The sequence below is a fragment of the Montipora capricornis genome, chromosome 10 (genome assembly GCF_036669925.1).
Source record: "Montipora capricornis isolate CH-2021 chromosome 10, ASM3666992v2, whole genome shotgun sequence".
Taxonomy (NCBI): domain Eukaryota; kingdom Metazoa; phylum Cnidaria; class Anthozoa; order Scleractinia; family Acroporidae; genus Montipora; species Montipora capricornis.
In genome coordinates this window covers 68290256-68308224 of record NC_090892.1, presented here as the reverse complement: position 1 = coordinate 68308224, position 17969 = coordinate 68290256, and the positions used below count along the sequence as shown (strand labels likewise).

At 40.9% G+C, this 17969-nt stretch overlaps 1 protein-coding gene across 1 annotated transcript in view; it reads right to left on the bottom strand.

Moving 5' to 3' along the window:
• The window catches only part of LOC138021234 (golgin subfamily A member 6-like protein 25), a 47867-nt gene extending 30194 nt beyond the window's left edge, over positions 1-17673 (bottom strand). Inside the window, exons 1-4 of the mRNA XM_068868093.1 lie at positions 17518-17673; positions 12438-12479; positions 9175-9216; positions 8833-8874 (exon numbers count right to left, since the gene is read on the bottom strand). Of these exons, the coding sequence (XP_068724194.1) occupies positions 8833-8874; positions 9175-9216; positions 12438-12479; positions 17518-17673 (282 nt within the window). The remainder of the gene's footprint in view (positions 1-8832; positions 8875-9174; positions 9217-12437; positions 12480-17517) is intronic.
• Between the last annotated feature and the right edge of the window lie 296 nt (positions 17674-17969).

The following is a 17969-nucleotide window of genomic DNA, read 5'->3' as shown; positions in this document are numbered from 1 at the left end:
ACCCAGGGGATGAGCCGAGAGCTGTCACGTGACCCCCTGTGGGCCTCCCAGGTCATGTGATCGCTGGGATGACGTCATGCAGCCGCAGACCTCCCTTGGACAACAAAACAAATTCCTGCGAAATAGATGTAATAACAGCAACGATTTACAAATGGAAACTTGTGAGGGGTCTAGTGCCGAGCCTCAACCCTAAGTGAAAACAAAACACAACATGTTGATGCGATCCAAAACCCACCACCCAACATCAACGGCTATTTACAAAAGAAGGGAAGAAACTGATGATGGGATTGAGAACCCGCCACCCAATTTACAAATCCACAAGGATCTGGAGGTTGTTGAGATACTCATCTGCCATGCGATGATACCCATAAGGGAAGGTGCACGCCATCATAGGGTCCAAGACACGTTTGTAGTTGAGTATGGAACTCCCCTCGACGTTGCGCGAAAAAGCCATGCACCTTGCACATGGTTTTTAGATTTTTGGTTAGACAAACGTAGTTCTTGGGACCCCCGGAACAGAATTCAATTCAGAAGTCACCCAGGAATGTATTCAGAGGTGGATGAACAAGGGGATCACTTTGGTGCTGACCAGGCAACTGCTAAGTGGTTTCAGTCATACCTAAGTAATCGGACCCAAAGGTGTAATGTAAATGGCAATCTGTCAACTGCCAGCACTGTTACTTGTGGCGTAAATCAGGGTACCATCCTGGGTCCCTTGCTTTTTTTGACGTACATTAACGATCTCCCTAACCGCCTGCGGGTTGCTGCGCCGAGAATGTTTGCCGATGACACCAGTATAACTTTATCTGCAAAAACAGTAGCCGATCTTAAACTAGCAGTGTCTTCTGAACTTAACAATCTTACCTGTTGGCTGAGAGCCAACAAATTAAGTTTAAATGTGGCCAAAACTGAGCTAATGATAATCGGATCTAGGCAGAGATTGAATACCCAATTTGAGGAGATTAATATAAGTATCGATGACAGGACCATCAAGAGAGTTGACCATACTAAATCTCTCGGCCTCACCATTGATGCACACCTCTCTTGGTCTAAACACGTTGACGAGATAAGAAAAAAAATCTCTTCAGCCATTGGTGCATTGAAACTTGTATGACCTTTTATTCCGACGGATGTTGCAGTTCAAATTCATAATGCTTTAATAATACCATAATTTGATTACTGCAGCCTGGTTTGGGATGGTATGAGTGGCTGTTTGAGTGATAAATTACAAAAATTACAAAATCACGCTGCCAGAGTAATTACTCAATCACCTTTTGATACGAGCTCCAACCTCCTTCTCGCGATGCTTAGGTGGGAGAAGCTGTCTCTTCGTCGTAAAAAGCAGAAAGCTTTAATTATGTATAAAACATTGAATGAACTTGCCCCAGACTATCTTCAATGTTTCTTCACTGAACGCCACGTTAATGATTATAACCTAAGAAATCTTGAAGGAAAGCTTTCGCTGCCCAAGCCAAATACTAATTACTTATTACAAAGTTTTTGCTACAGCGGGGCCTGTTTGTGGAACATCTTGCCCCAAGATTTAAAAAGTGTTTGTTCTATTGGGCAGTTTAAACGGGGTATTAAGAAAGTATCTGAGATATCGGATTCCCACACGGCAATCATGTAAAGCAGTTGTACATTTTTTAATTTTTAATTATTAACTTAACTGATGATTCTCCGTGTCTGAATAAAGAATTTACATTACATTACATTACATTACATCACCCGGACATTCGACAACGATTACCGAGTCAAAGTAGAGGACGCGATCCTGAAGGTGATCTAACACTTCGTAGAGTTGGAGATGGTCCCAGCAGGTGGTAAAACAGGCCATGAGGCAAGGATCTCATGGATATACACACCAACCATAACTCTAAAAAAATTGACCATTCTAAATCAGTTTCTAGAAGTAAATAAAGGTAACAAAAGTTTAGACCTAATCACTGAAATGGGCACTTAGACTTAATCTGTAAAATGAGAGTTTAACCTAGGGGAGTCGTGGTGGGTATATCCATGAGATCTTTCCCGGCCATGAAGATGTTGTGAGTGGTTGAGGGCACGTCTTCGTGCTCTTGAATCTTGTGGTGGACCTCGATGTGATCTTCAGACAAGGCGCTGACGTATTGAATGTCGTTCCGATCGCTGTCAATGAAACGCAAAAAGTCCTGCGGCTTGACGAATTCCTTGACTTGGGTCTCATTGGTACATTGCCAAACTTGCTTCACATGCTATTGAGCATGAGTTTGGCCAGGGCGCATTGTCTGGGGTTTTTGGCGATTTTGGGGGGGGGGTCCAATGAGATGCCTTCTTTGTCGAAAAAGCGTTGGATGTACTTAACATGTGGTTCTGGAGCACCTCGTCTTGACTTGTCACAATGGGCAGGCCAACTGCGGGTTTCTTCCTTCAGTTTCAACCAGGTATCCATGCAGTTTTTGAAGAGGCGGCCTCTTCTTTGGGGGAAATGCCAGACCTTAGTGGACGTGTTGGATGACGTGACCCTTCTCCACGGCTTTGGCCAACTCCGGCGTGCACCAAGTACCAGTGATGGCGTTTCGGTATGTTTTAGGTGACACTGGGGACTCCCGTGCGAAAAACAACCATAAAACTTGTAGACTGTCTGGGTCTCGGGATTGTACCCGTCAACAGTGTGACGTGTGCTAGGGATGCGGTATTCCCCCACATTGCCCGGGGTTATGGATCTTGGGGCGGTGCAAGTGATGTTTGTGAATCCGGTAGGGATCGTTCCTGATTGGACAAAGCATTCCAACACTCAACCCGCAACTGATGATCTTTCTATAGTAACCACTCCATGGCAACCTTTGAGTGGTTGGTGTTATGACGCCACCCACGCAAGGGTTCGGAGGAGGTGGTGTTGGTTTCCATGCAGTGCATGCATAGGTAACGGTTACAAGCTGATGCGATGGTCATCTCTTTGAAAGGATCGAATCCCGCACACAATTTGAAATCCTGTTTGAAGGTCAGACAACCTGGTTTGAGGAGATGGACGTCTGATTGGCAGTACACTAACAGTTTGTCCCGAAGATGAAAACGAACGTGATCAGCGCATTGTTGAGCATGCCACTGTTTAAACTCCTGTTTGCCCTTCATAAACATCCCTTCGGGCATGTAATAGTGCTGGTCTGGCAGCTCGTTGTCATAGTCCTGATGGTGTAGTGTATTACAAACATAGGCAAAGTATCCCTTTTTGAATCCCGAAAAGAAAAACGTGCAAGGGAGGGTTGGGTTCGTTGTCGTTGTCCTCAAGATCGTTGGGTGGTGGCAAGGTGTTGCCTAGTGAATTGTTGGATGCCAGAGTCTGTAACTCAGCGGCAGCGCCACGATGTCCTCCTTGTCAATGACGGCGATTGCATTGCTTTGTTGGCATCGACATTCCCTTCGTTCTTGATGCTCCTGTTGTAGGTTTTTGAGGACTTGCATGTAACATTGGTGTTCGGCGATGGGGACTGAGTAAAGGCACCAAACACCCGTTTGTGAACACCAAACCGAGCACTGCGATGATCGACCACAGGATCTCATCGAAACACAAATCGACCCGGTTGACGGGAATTAACAGCACCACCGAGTTGGACTTGACAACCATGGTCACGCTCTAAATCCTCTGCTGCGGCCACAAGGTTTTGGTCATTCATCTCTTCATTGAACAAAACGTCTTGTGAAGCCATAAGGAAACTAAGAATGAAAAAATGAACTGAGGGTCCTGAAGCACAATCTCTTATCAGGTTCAGAGAAACATGTGACAGGAATTTTACAGACCTTCAGTGACCTTGCTTGCACGTGAGGACTTGCTACTTATAGCTCATGTAGACATCACATGATCCTCCTCTGGGGATGGGGCGGTATCCTTAGTGATCTAAGGGATATGAGAAGCCAGAAAGAGTGATTTGGAGCTCATTTGTGTGTTATGCTGCTTACCAGCTGCCAAAGGAGACGCCTCATCAAATTAAGAGAATTTGTGAAAAAAACCTTAGACAAACAGAAGAAAAAGATGGAGGAAGAAAAAAAGTGCATCATCTGCCTCTCCTTTGCCCTCACTGAACCCACCAAGCTCCAGATGCTGGCCTTCCTCCACTTCCTGACGACCCACCTCCTTGCCAAAACATGTTTTGCATGCGGGAACCGTCGGGATGTCTTGCTGTGGCCAAATGGGTGGGCATTTCAATTTATCCACTTCGGTCGAGCCACGTCCTCAGACCTTACGGGCTTTTTTCTGAATGGATTTGGAGACTGCCTCCAATTTTTCCGCCATGGTCTTACTCGACAAATGATCTCCTGCAAAAGGTGGTTTGTTCTTGGATCCTTCTTTATCGTCGAAATACAATGATTCCCTCACAGGTAAAATGTTTAAGATTCGTCGTTCCACCTTGTATACGATCATTTTCACAAATTCCACCCCAGTCGACGACCGACGAATGTCCTTTGCTCAGACGGTACCATTGAACTTCCGGGTTGGTACTGGTCCTGTAGGTTTGCAGGATATGAACGAACGAATACATGCAGAGGTATCCATTGGGATTAGAACTTCTGAGCACATTGTGCACGGGAGTGTCCTTAGGATGTGCTGGAGCCGCCACTGGTATATGGGGCAACGACACACCTGACAATCCGACTTCCCATCCATGATCACTCTCCTGCCAGACCTGATCTTACGGCAATCGTGCTATGACGCCAGATGGTCCATTATCGGGGAACTCAGCCTGTTGCACGTCACTGGAGAGCATGGCCTAACAAGACAACATCCTTTCAATTCCATTCTTTTTTCTCTCGTCATTTCTATACGTCTCTCAAAGTCGACCGAGGTACCCAACTATCATACTTGCTAGGCCAACTCATCCATCGAAATTTCACAGCAGATCCATGTCGTTGCAAAATCTTTTCGACTCGGAATAATGCCTTGTCAGGGACGGTGACTTTTTGCACATCCCCTTTGTAAAGACTTCCTTCTAATGGCATCCTGTCCCATTCTTTGAGTTTGTATGTGACCACGGGTCCGGGCACCACCCGTTTGACGAAAAAGTCTTCTTGCGTCCAACCGGGTAGATAGCCTTTCTTGAAGGGGGGATGTTTCTTGCTGAGATTGCCCACCTTGAGTTTAAGCAGGAATGTCATTTCAAACATTTGCCGTACAATTTGGTCCACACAGTACCTTCATGGTCGGACATCACGTCTCGAGGAGCCATACCAATATTTCTATGCAGACTCCCATTGCACCCATCTAATAATTGGGGTAACACGTGGAGCTCGGGTATTGCATGCCACAAAATAGTGAGTGATACATGCGTTCTTTCAACGTACGATTAAACCATTCCACCACCAGGCTTTGACATCTCCATGCATCCAAAAGTAATGGATGCCTTCTTGTTCGAACATCTGCCAAAACGGAGCATTGTAACACTCTTTCCCTATATCAGTCTGTAAACATTGAGGCTTTCATCCTTGTCATAACACTTGTTCAAAGGCATGAGTGATGGCTGTGCCTGTCTAGTTCTCCACCAGAACCGCCCCCGCGTACTTGGACAACACGTCGATGACCGTCAAGAGATAGCAATGACCTCCATTCCAATGTTTCGCCATTGCTCGTCCTTGTGAAACACCAACATGGGAGACGATTCAAACCATTGTCGTATGGTTTGTTGAAGCATGTAGGCCAATTCTCCTCATAATTCCTGGCAAGCTTCGTCGGGCGTCAATCCTTAGGCCTTGGCGTATCAGGACAGGCCACCTAGGGCACCTAGGGCACCTGGTGTTTGTTTGTGTCTGTGCGTTGGCATTTCTGTTTCCGTTTACAGATGTCCAGCACCTCTACCAAAAACAAAAGACTTCCGAGCAGCCTCTAGTGGCTTGCAGAGGGGGTATGATCAAACGACAATGGCTGACACCTTGGGGGATTCCTCACATCGACCTAGAACCTTTGGGGTACCCAAAATTCCACCATCTACCCCGTCTCGGCTCTGTGGGTTCCTGCGGCCGTCATCGAGATTCCTTATGTCATCATTGTCCCAAAGAAGAATGCTATCATTTTGTGCAATGGATGCAGGGTCAGAGAGGGTTGGCTCATGATATGTGCTATGTGAATCACGAGTAGCACATTGAAAACATTTTGAGGGAGATTGGAGTTCGTCCCAGTCCTGATAGGGAATTAGCTTGTGCAGCGGTCCAATACTAATGGGAGGACCTGCTGGGATCTTGCCCAAGAGTGGCAGAGTTTTTCGCGGGTACGTCGTCCATGCATTTCTGGCCAGAGCTCAGTGACAGCGAGAGCTCAGTCAGTCAGTCCATGGGTAGACTTTCGAAAAGTCCTTCGTCTAGATACGCGCGGAACGAAGGACTTTTCATACTTGATTGGCGCCAATTTTAGCGACCCAAAAACGGGTCGCTGAGCTAGGCAAATCAGAGTAGTCCTCGTGGACCCCAGGGGATAGAGTTGTCAATCAAAGTTTGCCACACGCGGTGAAGCGTGACTTCCAACATGCTACTAAGGCCACCGGGTATTCCGAATTACGCGACTATCAGAGGGAAATAATTCAAGAATATCTGTCTTGCATAGATCTGTTTGTGTCTGCTCCAACCAGAGCTGGGAAAAGTCTGACCTTTGAATTAGTCCCGTACGCTTTTGGTCGTTTATTTGGAGAGGATTGCAATGCTCTCGTATTAATTGTTCCACTGATTTCAATCACGAAAGATTTTGGTCTCCAGCCGCAATTGTCGTGGCATTAGAGCGTCATATCTAGGAGACAACACATTTAAAATCTTAAGTATAAACTGGTGTTTGGAAGTTCCGAGGCGATTCTCAACGACTATCGACACATTTTTCGTCGAATGGAACAAAAAAATTAAAAATGCACGTGTATTCATCAACGAGAGTCATTGCATCGCTAAATGGTCAGCTTAAGTTTCACTAAGATGTATCTTTTAATCCTGGTCTAGTACGTCTCCGACACCTGAAGCCTACCTGATCTTTCATGAGTGAAATCAATTGACTTTCTTGACGATTCGAAACTTTCCCTTACTTGTAATCTTTCGAATTAGTGTTTCGTTTCTATCAGCACAAAACACGGCACAAGTGTTGGTCCAAAAAAATACCACTGGAGATCTACTTCCAAGCAGCGACTCGAGATTGAAAATAAGCTTTCATTTTATTTCAGCTTTGTTTCGGATATCTTTAGCACAAAGTCAACAAATTTCCTCTTTCGATTTCGTAGAAACAAACATATTCGACTGTTTTCGTCGGATTACGCCATCAAGTGAAGGACTTGCGAATGACGTCATCCCCTTTTTGGCGCGAGATGCAAATGAAAACCTTGCATGCGAGACAAGTCGACCTCTCGCGACTTTGTCGCTCGCTCATTTACTTCGCATACAAAAAATCACGATTCGCTCGCTAAAATATTTTCTCCTGGGATTATCGTGAGGTTGACTTGTGGCAAGTCTAGTCCATGGGTGGCATGACCGTGTCCGTGACTGTGACCATGTTCTGGATCCCTTCATCGACCCATCACGTTACGATCCAAGTCAAGTCCTCGGGTATGGGGCACCAAGAAAAAATGAGTAGTGACACTAAAGAACTGAGGTGACTTTAAGGAGACTCTAATCGCATGTGACTGGTGGAATCATTGCGTTCTGGATCCTCTCATCGCCCTGCCACATCCAAGTCAACCTTTATAATAATCCTAGGGTGTGCGTAAGGGGCACCATCTTCTTCTTGTAACTATAATAATAGTCATTAAACCTCTTGTGTTTGGTTTTCTCGGAGGGGGGTCTAGGACTGCGTGAAGTCATCCCAAGGTTCACGAGACCTAAGAGGACCAAGTGGGATCATGTGACCGCTTTCTGCTCATCCCATGGGTTCGTTCTAGGACCACTCCATGGACCGTGGGAACGACTGAGCGGGTCTGGGTCCTTTTTGGCGCTTTTTGGTACCATTTACCTTCAAAACACACTACTAACCAATCACAAGCCTAGAAAATTTGAATCTACCAGTCAGATTGCTCCCCGCTGCTAGGGGTGAAACCGAGGCGAAAAACACTTTACAACTGCTGACGTTCATGATTCTGTATACAATATGTCTACCTTTAAAATACGCAGTGTTAAATGAACACTTTAAGGACATTGGAAGTTTGGTGGCAGAACTTTGACGAACGGGTATTCTAGAATCTAGCAGAACTATTGAAAGATGCCTCGCGCTTGAGTCTGGCTCTCCTCCCTGGTTAGTCAATATTTTTGGTCGCGAGGTATTACATTTGGACCTGTAGAACACGCAGTCATTGTCCTAAAATAGAAGGCTTCCACCCATTCCTCTCACATTACAATCATACGACTTGTAATTGAAAGAATCTAATTACTTTTTGTGTTGCAAAGGGCTTTTTTTTATTTTTTTATTTTTTTTTCTTTCTACTTTGCATCATTGTTTTGTTTTGTATTGTATGGTGTAAATTAATACCCTTTGGTTTGTTAAGTAGGTAGGGATCGTAAGTATCGTAAGTATTGTATCGTAAGTATCATAAGTATTGTAGGAAGGGATCGTTAGTATTGTAAGTATCATGAGTATTGTTAATAATGTAAGTATAGTAAGCATTGTAAAATTTATTAAAAATTAAAATAAGATAAGAAAAAATTTTTAAAAAAAAGTTTGGTGGCAGAACTTTGACAAACCCCAGAAGGTGAACAGGAATTCTAGAATCCAGCTGAACTACTGAAAGATGCCTTGCACTTGAGTCAGGTTGTCCTGCCGGGTCAGTCAATATTCATGATATTTGCAAAGTTCAAAGAACAGGCAGCATAAGTGCTAATCTTTCTCAATTTCTTCCTTACCTCCTCCTCTAATTCCTTATTCCTGTTGCTCATTTTGAAAAACTATGAAATACAAAGAGAAGCCAGGCATAAGTTTTAACGTTCATGATTCCATATAATGATACGTCTACCTTTAAAATATGCAGCGTTAAATGAATACTTTAGGGACGTTGGAAGTTTAGTGGCAGAACTTTGACATACCCCGACAGGTGAACAGGTATTCTAGAATCTATCCGAATTACCGAAAAATGCCTCGCACTTGAGTCAGGCTGTCCTGCCGGGTCAGTCAATATTCCTGATATTTGCAAAGTTCAAAGACCAGGCTGCATAAGCACTACTAGCCTTTCTCGATTTCTTCCATACCTTCTCCTCTAATTCCTTATTCCTGTTGCTCATTTTGAAAACCTACGCAATACAAAGAGAAGTCAGACATAAGTTTTGACCTTCACAATTCGATATAAAATATGTCTACCTTAAAAATAAGCTGCATTAAATTGACACTTTAGGGACGTTCGAAGTTAGTATTTTCTTACAAGATTTTTCTTGGGGTGCAGTACTACGTATCATATTTTCTTAATGGAGGGGTGGGGCTGGGGGCAGAATGCTCGTAGATACTAGCCTCCAATCCGAGGGTAAATAAGGATATGATTGTAGATATTCTTGTATTTTGGCCATTAAGTTTGATCAAAAACAACAAACAGGCAGTGGTAACAAACATAGTAAAAAGCATATTTACAGCTTGACCTTTTGAATGCTGCAACGTTTATCTTCAGAATCAATATTCTCTTATGAAATATGAAACTACATTTAAATCTAGTAAAAGACTGGAAACTATATCAAGAGAAAATCTAATTGGTCATCATTGACATTTGATAATTATAACGGGAGGTTTTCACTGCTAATGTCGTCATTATCACACCAAGTAAAAAAGTACTCTTTATCTTCCTTGCACTCAGATGTCTCTTAAATCGTGTAACAGTGCAATGGAATTAATTCAAATGAGATGCCTCGTGCTTGAGTGGAGTCAGTCAATATTATTTTATTATTTTCAGTAAGTGATATTTGCTAAGTACAAAGAATAGCCTGCGTATGTGCCAGTTAGAGTAATCAACAACGATGTGCCTTCTGGCTGAGTAGAAAATACACCTACTGCCAACATGCACTCGGCGTTGAAAAATTCCTTTTTATCGCTCAATCAGCTATAGAATGCAAGATTCTTTGCTGAGATGTCAGCTGGCGACTACTGCGAAAAATTTGGTCGCCAGATCATAATTTTGGTTGCCAACCTATTTAACATATGACTTATGTAAGAAAATGATTTTAAATGTTACTTTGCACGCACGGAAAGTCACAATTATTAAATAGCAAGAAAAAAAAACAGCACGAGAAAGACCTTTAAGGCCACTGTTGTTTTCGGCTTTTGTCTTTAGTTTGGTGATGGTGTTCTTTACAGGCCCAGTAATACGGGCAACATTTTTCGCGCAACTTGTCGCCCAACAATGTTGCTTTGCAGGTTGAGATGGTTTGTAGCACATATTACCGCCTTCTTACGCAACAAATTTCCATGTTGCAAAAAGTAAAAGTGACCTCTACTTTTTGCCAGCTAAAAATTTGTTGTGCAAGAAGATGGTAATACTCGCAACAAACCATCTCAACTTGCAACGCAACATTGAAGCGCGACAAGTTGCACGAAAAATGTTGCCTGCATTACTGGGCCTTAAGGATTGCAGACTGTAAAGTTTGGTTTTAAAGACTATTTAGCACAGTACTCTATCGAACGAATATATAAATGAAAACTTCATTACTCAATTAATCTTTAAAGTTCCCGCAATAGAAGGGAGTACTGTTCAAAATGAAGAAAATGTCTCTATTCCAGGGGACAAATTCATAGTCAATTACTTTGCAGTATTAAATTCTATCCATAACCATTCAAGTAGTATCGAAATGTACCGCACTGGCCTCGAAAATCCGCCCCATATACTTGTGGAGTACCGTGTGGAACACCATTTTGTCTTTATTTATTTACATAAGGAGACAATGAAATAACAAGACGCTATTTTTTATGCCGCATAAGAAAATGCATTCATTTAATGAATCGGCAAAACATAGTATAACAACAAATTTTCAGTACCAAACACATGGTTTGCATGAAACAGAATGAGAATTTTGCGATGAAAGGACTTTTATGCCCAAGATACTGTTGAAATGCAATGTTGTGTCACGGAAAATCCCTTCCGCGGAAAAGCGCCTTTGTGGATGTGGCATATACCATATTCTGAGAATGGTACCCAATAACAATGACAATTAAGATAATCCATCAAACCTTAATTATGGAGAATTAAAACTTCATATCTTCCGTACATTTCGTGTTTTACGACAAAGAATGTTTACAATTGTTTTCAGACAATCATGGACAAAAGTGTTAGGAAGGTAGCACCCACTTTAGCAATAAACCCACTCCCCCTTATTAATGTTGGGTTTTCCACAAAACAAAATGGTGACTTTTCTTCCAAAATTGAATATCGCGGAGGGGAGCCACAACAGCATGGCATTTCCCAAAAAGTACAGCCAGTAGTTAGAATAATGGAATTAGGTGTGAAGTGAAGTGATGCGCCCAACTTTCCCTACAACTTTTGACCAGAATTGTAGTTCCAAGGAGGTCCTAATTCTACGTTTTCAGCATCCACAACTGACAATGGATTTCAATTTTCAATTAACTTTCTGGCTGAATCTTCCTCTTCCTGCCCCAAAAACTCAAGCACATGGTGTCTAAGCGCACCCACGCTCCCATGAAGCTGCTGAAACAATATGGCGCCCAGTAAATGCAGTGATCGAAGTATCAAAGTACATTTTGTGCTATTAATTACCAGTGTGTGAGACCGACTTTCTTGTAGCATATAAACATCATTTTAATGGGAAAAAAAAGGTGAGTCGTGTTCCAGCTACCAGTTCTAAATGACTTCATCATATAAAGATTTAAATACAGAAGTTGTCTATTGTTTATCCTGGGTTACCAAAGAAAACGTGATTTGCCAGCTGGCGACCAGTTCTCAAAATCTATTCGCCAGTACTCGATTTTTGGTGGCATTGGCGACCAGTGAGTCACAATTTTGAGCCCTAGTCAATGTCACGAGTAGTTTTCAAATCCGGTTAACAAGTCAACTGTAAATTACGCATTATTTCATAAACTTTTCTGTAAGCAATTTCCTATTCCAAGTTGTGGGACCATTGTAGCATAATTGAGCTTTTTAGGATACCAGAATGAATCAAATTATCCATCTAGATACCTTCTACCTATTGCCTATTATTATCCAATGGTGGTCAGAGTAACACTGAGACATTTCTCACAAACGTGGAATCGAAATGATGACCCTTAACTTTGTACACTGAAATTGTTTAGAAGGTAATGTTGTTGCAGACTCGTTGAACTTGATCTAGACCAGCTTACTTCAGTAAAATTCAGTCCTTAAACAGCGAGTAACTTGTCCTACGGGTCGCTATATTGATATCTGATTACCCTTATAATGATTTCCTTAAGACTCATTGAACACTGGTAAACATTGCAACAAGACATAAATGTTGATTGATTGATAGACTGATTGATTATTGATTGTTTAATGGCTTACCGTGTCTTCTAACCCTCTCGCTTTGCTGTTTTCCTTAGAATTCTAGTTCCAAAAGGAAAAAACAAAAAAACAAAAAGCCCTCAGTACAGCAAGCCAGATCTGTAGTTCCTTCAGTTATGAAACTGATATCAGTGGAACCCGATGGTGCACCTTTTACCCCCCTCCCTCTGTCAGCGCTCTGTTTCATGGATACTTAAAGCTATAGCTATATGGATCAGAGGAAAGTCGAAACAGACGTGAAGTCACCAAGGATCGAACTGGGAACCCCTTACTTCGAAAGCCACGCACTAGCCAACTGAGCTACGCCTGCAAATGTTGGTTTTTGAGCAGAGGGGAAAATCCGGCTCTCGGAGCAGAGTAGAGAACCAACAAACTCAACCCACATATGGCGTAGAATCCGGGAATCGATAACGGGCCACATTGGTGGAAGGTGAGTGCTCTCACCACTGTGCCAGCCCTGCTCCCCAAAACTAATTGGTTGTTCAGAAAATTCATAAACTGTCTCTACAATTTTGTCAACTCTTGACCCCAGCTGGAGGTCTGACAAAAATGTAAGTCCCATTCTGATGACCAAAGACTTATTCTATTCACTCTTGCTCTTTGGCCATCTTAGCTTAATTAAGAATAAAATACAAACAGCAGAGAAAAAAAATTTCAAAAAATGAACTTTGTATTAAATTAAGGAAGAAGAAGTGGCATACGAAATGCCACGTTAATATAAAATGCATTTTTTAAAATGTTTATCTCCGCTGTGTGTATTTTATAACGTGGTATGCCATAGGCATACCACGTCAGAAAACCAGTCGAATTCGTTTCTTTTTGCTTTTCTTCTTCGTAGTCACAAATGTGCATTCCCCACGGATATTGAAGTAAGCTCCGATTAGGGAATTCAATTTTATGTCCTTCAGTATTTCCAGACTCCCTTACGGCGATTAGAACACCCACACTTGTCCCAGCTTTTTCTTTAATAATAATAATAATAATAATAATAATAATGATAATAATAATAATAATAATAATAATAATACTTTATTAATATAGTGCTGATTACATCACAATGTCCAAGAGCGCTTTACAAGTTCCAAAAATAATAATAGTAATAATAATTTCCAATTTATACTAATATACAAATAAAAGAATAACATAATACAAAATATAAATGAATAAAAATCAATAATTAGTAATATTTAAATATGTACTCATAGCTAACAAAGATATGAGTGTGCAATAGAGTCACACTTCCTAATTTCTAAAGGAAGACTATTCCATAATCGAGGTGCACAAACAGAGAAGGCACGTGAGCCATACGTCTTAAGATTAAATTTGGGCTCATGCAGGAGCAATTGCGTAGACGATCTTAACATACGCCTTGGAACATAGGCTTCTAATAATTCACTTAAATAACTAGGTTCTAAACCATTAACTACTTTAAACGTAAATAATAAAATCTTAAATATTATCCTCTGCTCTACTGGTAACCAATGTAATTATATCAGTAACAGTGTGATATGATCAAATTTCCGAGAACGAGCTATAACTCGAGCAGCAGTTTAAAACATATTGCAAACGCTGAATAAGAACGTTAGGCAAACCAAACAAAAATGCATTACATGAATCAATCCGAGAAGTAACAAATGCATGCATTAAAGTTTTAGCAGTATCGTAACTCAAAAATTTTATAATCTTAGCAATGTTCCTGATATGATAAAAAGCTACTCTACAGATGTTCTTAATAATTATGTTCATCAAGTTCATGTGACTATCAAATGTGACTCCAATGTCCATGTAAGATTTAGACCACGAGATAACAAGATCGCCTATATTCATGGAATCGAGAGGAGGGGCAGGTCTATGCTTAGCGTGAAGATTGAGTAGTTCAGTCTTGTCACTGTTGAGTTTAAGGTTATTATGAAGCATCCATCATTCAATGGCACATACACATGACTCCAGAATAGAATGGGAGCGTTCAATATCACTAGTAATAGATGACCTAAATGACATGTGCAACTGGGTACAAAAAATAAGCTCTTTTAGAGCATTGCATTGCATGACATAAAGTTCGTGGTCAATAGTTAAGTGAGATGATCTCCATCGACGTTCCAGGTTCCTTCGCTTTTTCTTTGCCTCATCAATCTCGGGTGTATACCATGGAGCCCATGGACGGAGCGTGATGACACGGTTTTTGAGCGGTGCTTTCATTTCCTCAGCAACGAAGCATACCATATTTCCGGTGTATAATTCGAGCCCCATTTGATGGCAAAAAAGCAATTTCTTAATTTCTTTGTTAAATGTTCATGGGATACTAATCTTGTATTCTTCAATTTCTGGAACTGTGGATACACAAAAAAGTAAGGGCCTCAAGCGCTTAATAGTTTTGTGGTTCAGCAGTTGTGGTATATGCGGGCATTTTGTCCTTGAGTTTTGAAAAAGTTCTCAGAAAATCAAACATGTAAACCTCAAACTAACCTTTTCCATTGTTCAAAGATAAAGGGCTTTAGAGGATAAGCACAACATCACAGAAGCAGGAGTCATACTTTGAAAATGACTTAAAAAACAATGCGAAATGTGCAAGGTTTAATTGGTCCTTGAATTATAACTCACATGACAAACAAACCAAAAACTCACAAAGCAAACACTACGAAGTTTGCAAAAGCATTTAAATCAGCCAGGTTTGTATAAAGAATAAAAACAATCATTACCAACCAGCATTTTCAGGAAATGCGAGTGACATGTGCCAGGCTGCTAACCAGTTGAAAGATCGTGTTTTCTTTGAGGAAACAGAAATGGCTTTTTGAGCTTTCCGCCTTTTGAAGTCTTTTGTCCACTGCGTTCGTTATGCCCAAGACAACATTATTATGTTAATTTTGAATAAGTTATTTAGCTGGAACTTGGCTCTAAATCTTTGACCCGTGTATAAGTCGAGGGCGATTTTTAGAGCTTCTTTTGAGGCCATAAAAGATCGACTTATACATGAGTAAATGCAGTATTTAATTTGATTTCACGGTGAACTATCTACACAATGAGGTAGAGGGACCAATCAAAACAAAATTTATAATTGAACATCTACACACCGATGAGACGCATGCAAAAATAAACTTGTGAACATGTGAACCTAAAGTATCACAAATCATAATCCTGACAAGCACAAAAGTGAAGAGAATGCAGGGTCATAAATATGAAGTTTTGACTATATGAATGATTTTGGGTTAGATTAAACCGATATATTGATGAAAAATCCAAAGTTATCTCTCTTCGTATCAATGAGTAATGTAAACAATCTTCGCACTAGTAAGTAGCATTAATAAATTGGATTAACCAGGAACCAGTTATTGTGAAGCCAGTAACTTCCGAGGTTCACATGTAACAGAAGTAATAGAAGATTCATGGAAAGAGGAATTTGAAATGTTATGCAGTGGCATTTGAAGGTAAAATAGGTATTTGTAGACTTATGCTTTGAAGTATTGCGAAATAAACAAGTATCTGTCCTTCTCCTGAGTGGTTAATATTCCTTGATAGTCCTTCCTTGGCATCCATATTTCTATCTTTATTTCTCGAGAGTTTCAATAAACCAAGAAAAACAACTATGACAGACCGAGTGACCCACATTACAGCATTTTATCTTTTCTCCTGCCCGAACGCTTCTGGAAACAAAACACTATGTCTTTTTTTGAAATAGTTTCTTGGTGGCACGTGCGTTAGACCACTCGCCCACGGTGACGGAGCTCTGATATTGCGATGGGAGCAAACACTTAGTTTGGAATCCTGTCCCTCCCCGACGAGTGACACAGTATTACAACTCACATCTGAAAGTACCGTACTTGATAAAGTGGACAGTGATTTTTCTTTTGAGAACGGCAACCTTTAAAGCAAAGGAAAATTTTCTATGTTATTTCTAGATCTTGCTTCGTTCTTGTGTGTTCCACTGTGAACATTATTTGTCATTGGGCCAATACCCCAATAAACTGTTTCTTGGGAACCAGTTTGTTCTGCCGTTCTGACGTACAAAGAAAATAAGAAATACCTTCAAAAGCCAAACAAATACAAAATGAAATTAAGTTTTATAAAGATCAGCTACTGTCGTCACAGGGAACTCGCAGCAGTCCCCCATCCAAGTATTAACCCTGTTCGAAGGGGCGTAACTGATGTTGATCTTTTGTGTCGAAGTCGCACATATCTTGTCGAACTTTTAACACTTCAAAGAAAGAAAAAACTAACTAACATGTTCACAACACTTGGAAGAAAAAAAAACAAACTAAGATGTACCAAACCCAGATGTATCCTGTTTCCTGAGTTGTACGCAAGGTAAGTTGATCACAGGCGGCTGCTAAAATCGATGTTACTTTCGATTTTGCGATTTTACTTGTACAACCCGAAGTACAATAGAAAAATCTCCCAAAATATTTTTTGCTGATGATGACTTTTTGTGTTCGCGACACAAAATTTATGATGTTTTCATGTCGCAAATTTTGTTGCTGATGGCAGATTTTTGCATTCTTGATGAACACTTCCTAATAACGTCCTTCAGCTCTTCTAAAAAACTGTATATCGATGTTTATTTACTTTTGCATCAACAATGTTTTGCATAAGCGGGCTAACAAAATCAATACCTAGCTTAGTTCGCATTCTGGCTGCTATGTTTCTTACGTCAAGTCCTATATTTGAGGTCTCCTATCCTGATACCCGCTGCACAGGGCTTAACTTCAATGAACTTTTGTCGGACGTTCAGAGTACACGCTAAACTTGCTGTAAAAATGAAGTTGAAGGGATCTTCATGTCAGCATCGAAACCAATGTTCCTCGATTCCCTTTTATTTCCTCAGTCTTCCTGGGAAGACATCTACCATGGCACTACAATGATTTACGACACCAAAACAATATCGTGTACTATTAGAGCTACATATTACGCAAAGACAACTTGAATCTCCTGAAAACAAAACGCAGCTCAGTTGACAGTTATGGGAAAAAACACTGTGTCAAGTTACCGCACTACCTGCACACGTGCGAAATGCATGCCTATTTTAAAAACTATATCGTATCGTCAACTTCCCCCCCAAATATCCAGTATTCCTATAATTTTTTACCTTAATATCCCGTATCCTGATAACCCCTAATAGGGCTTCGTTGCTTCCATTTGCAAATTTAGTAGCATTAACCATGAGATAAGCTCTACTTCTGTTTTTATAACAAACAACTTCTACTTTAATTACAGACTTGTCTTTCAGGTAATCTCTCGCCATTTACTGAAGTTTACCCGTAGTTGTAGTTCACTGTAACTGGACAATTTGTGTTACATGTTTGTGCATCCCACGGATACGCCCTTATGGGCATCTTGTTCTTAATTATTCTATTCAATATGTGTAAGACCCCACTAACTAACACAGAGAACCCCCCAAAAGCAAAAAAAAAAAAAAAAAGAAAAAAGTTTCATTTTCAACGAGGGACATTTTCTTTGTTTTTCATGCAACTTAAGTGATGGGAAAAAATAACCATTAGATGTGAAAAGTCAATTTTGTTTAACCGTTAGCCTTGAAAG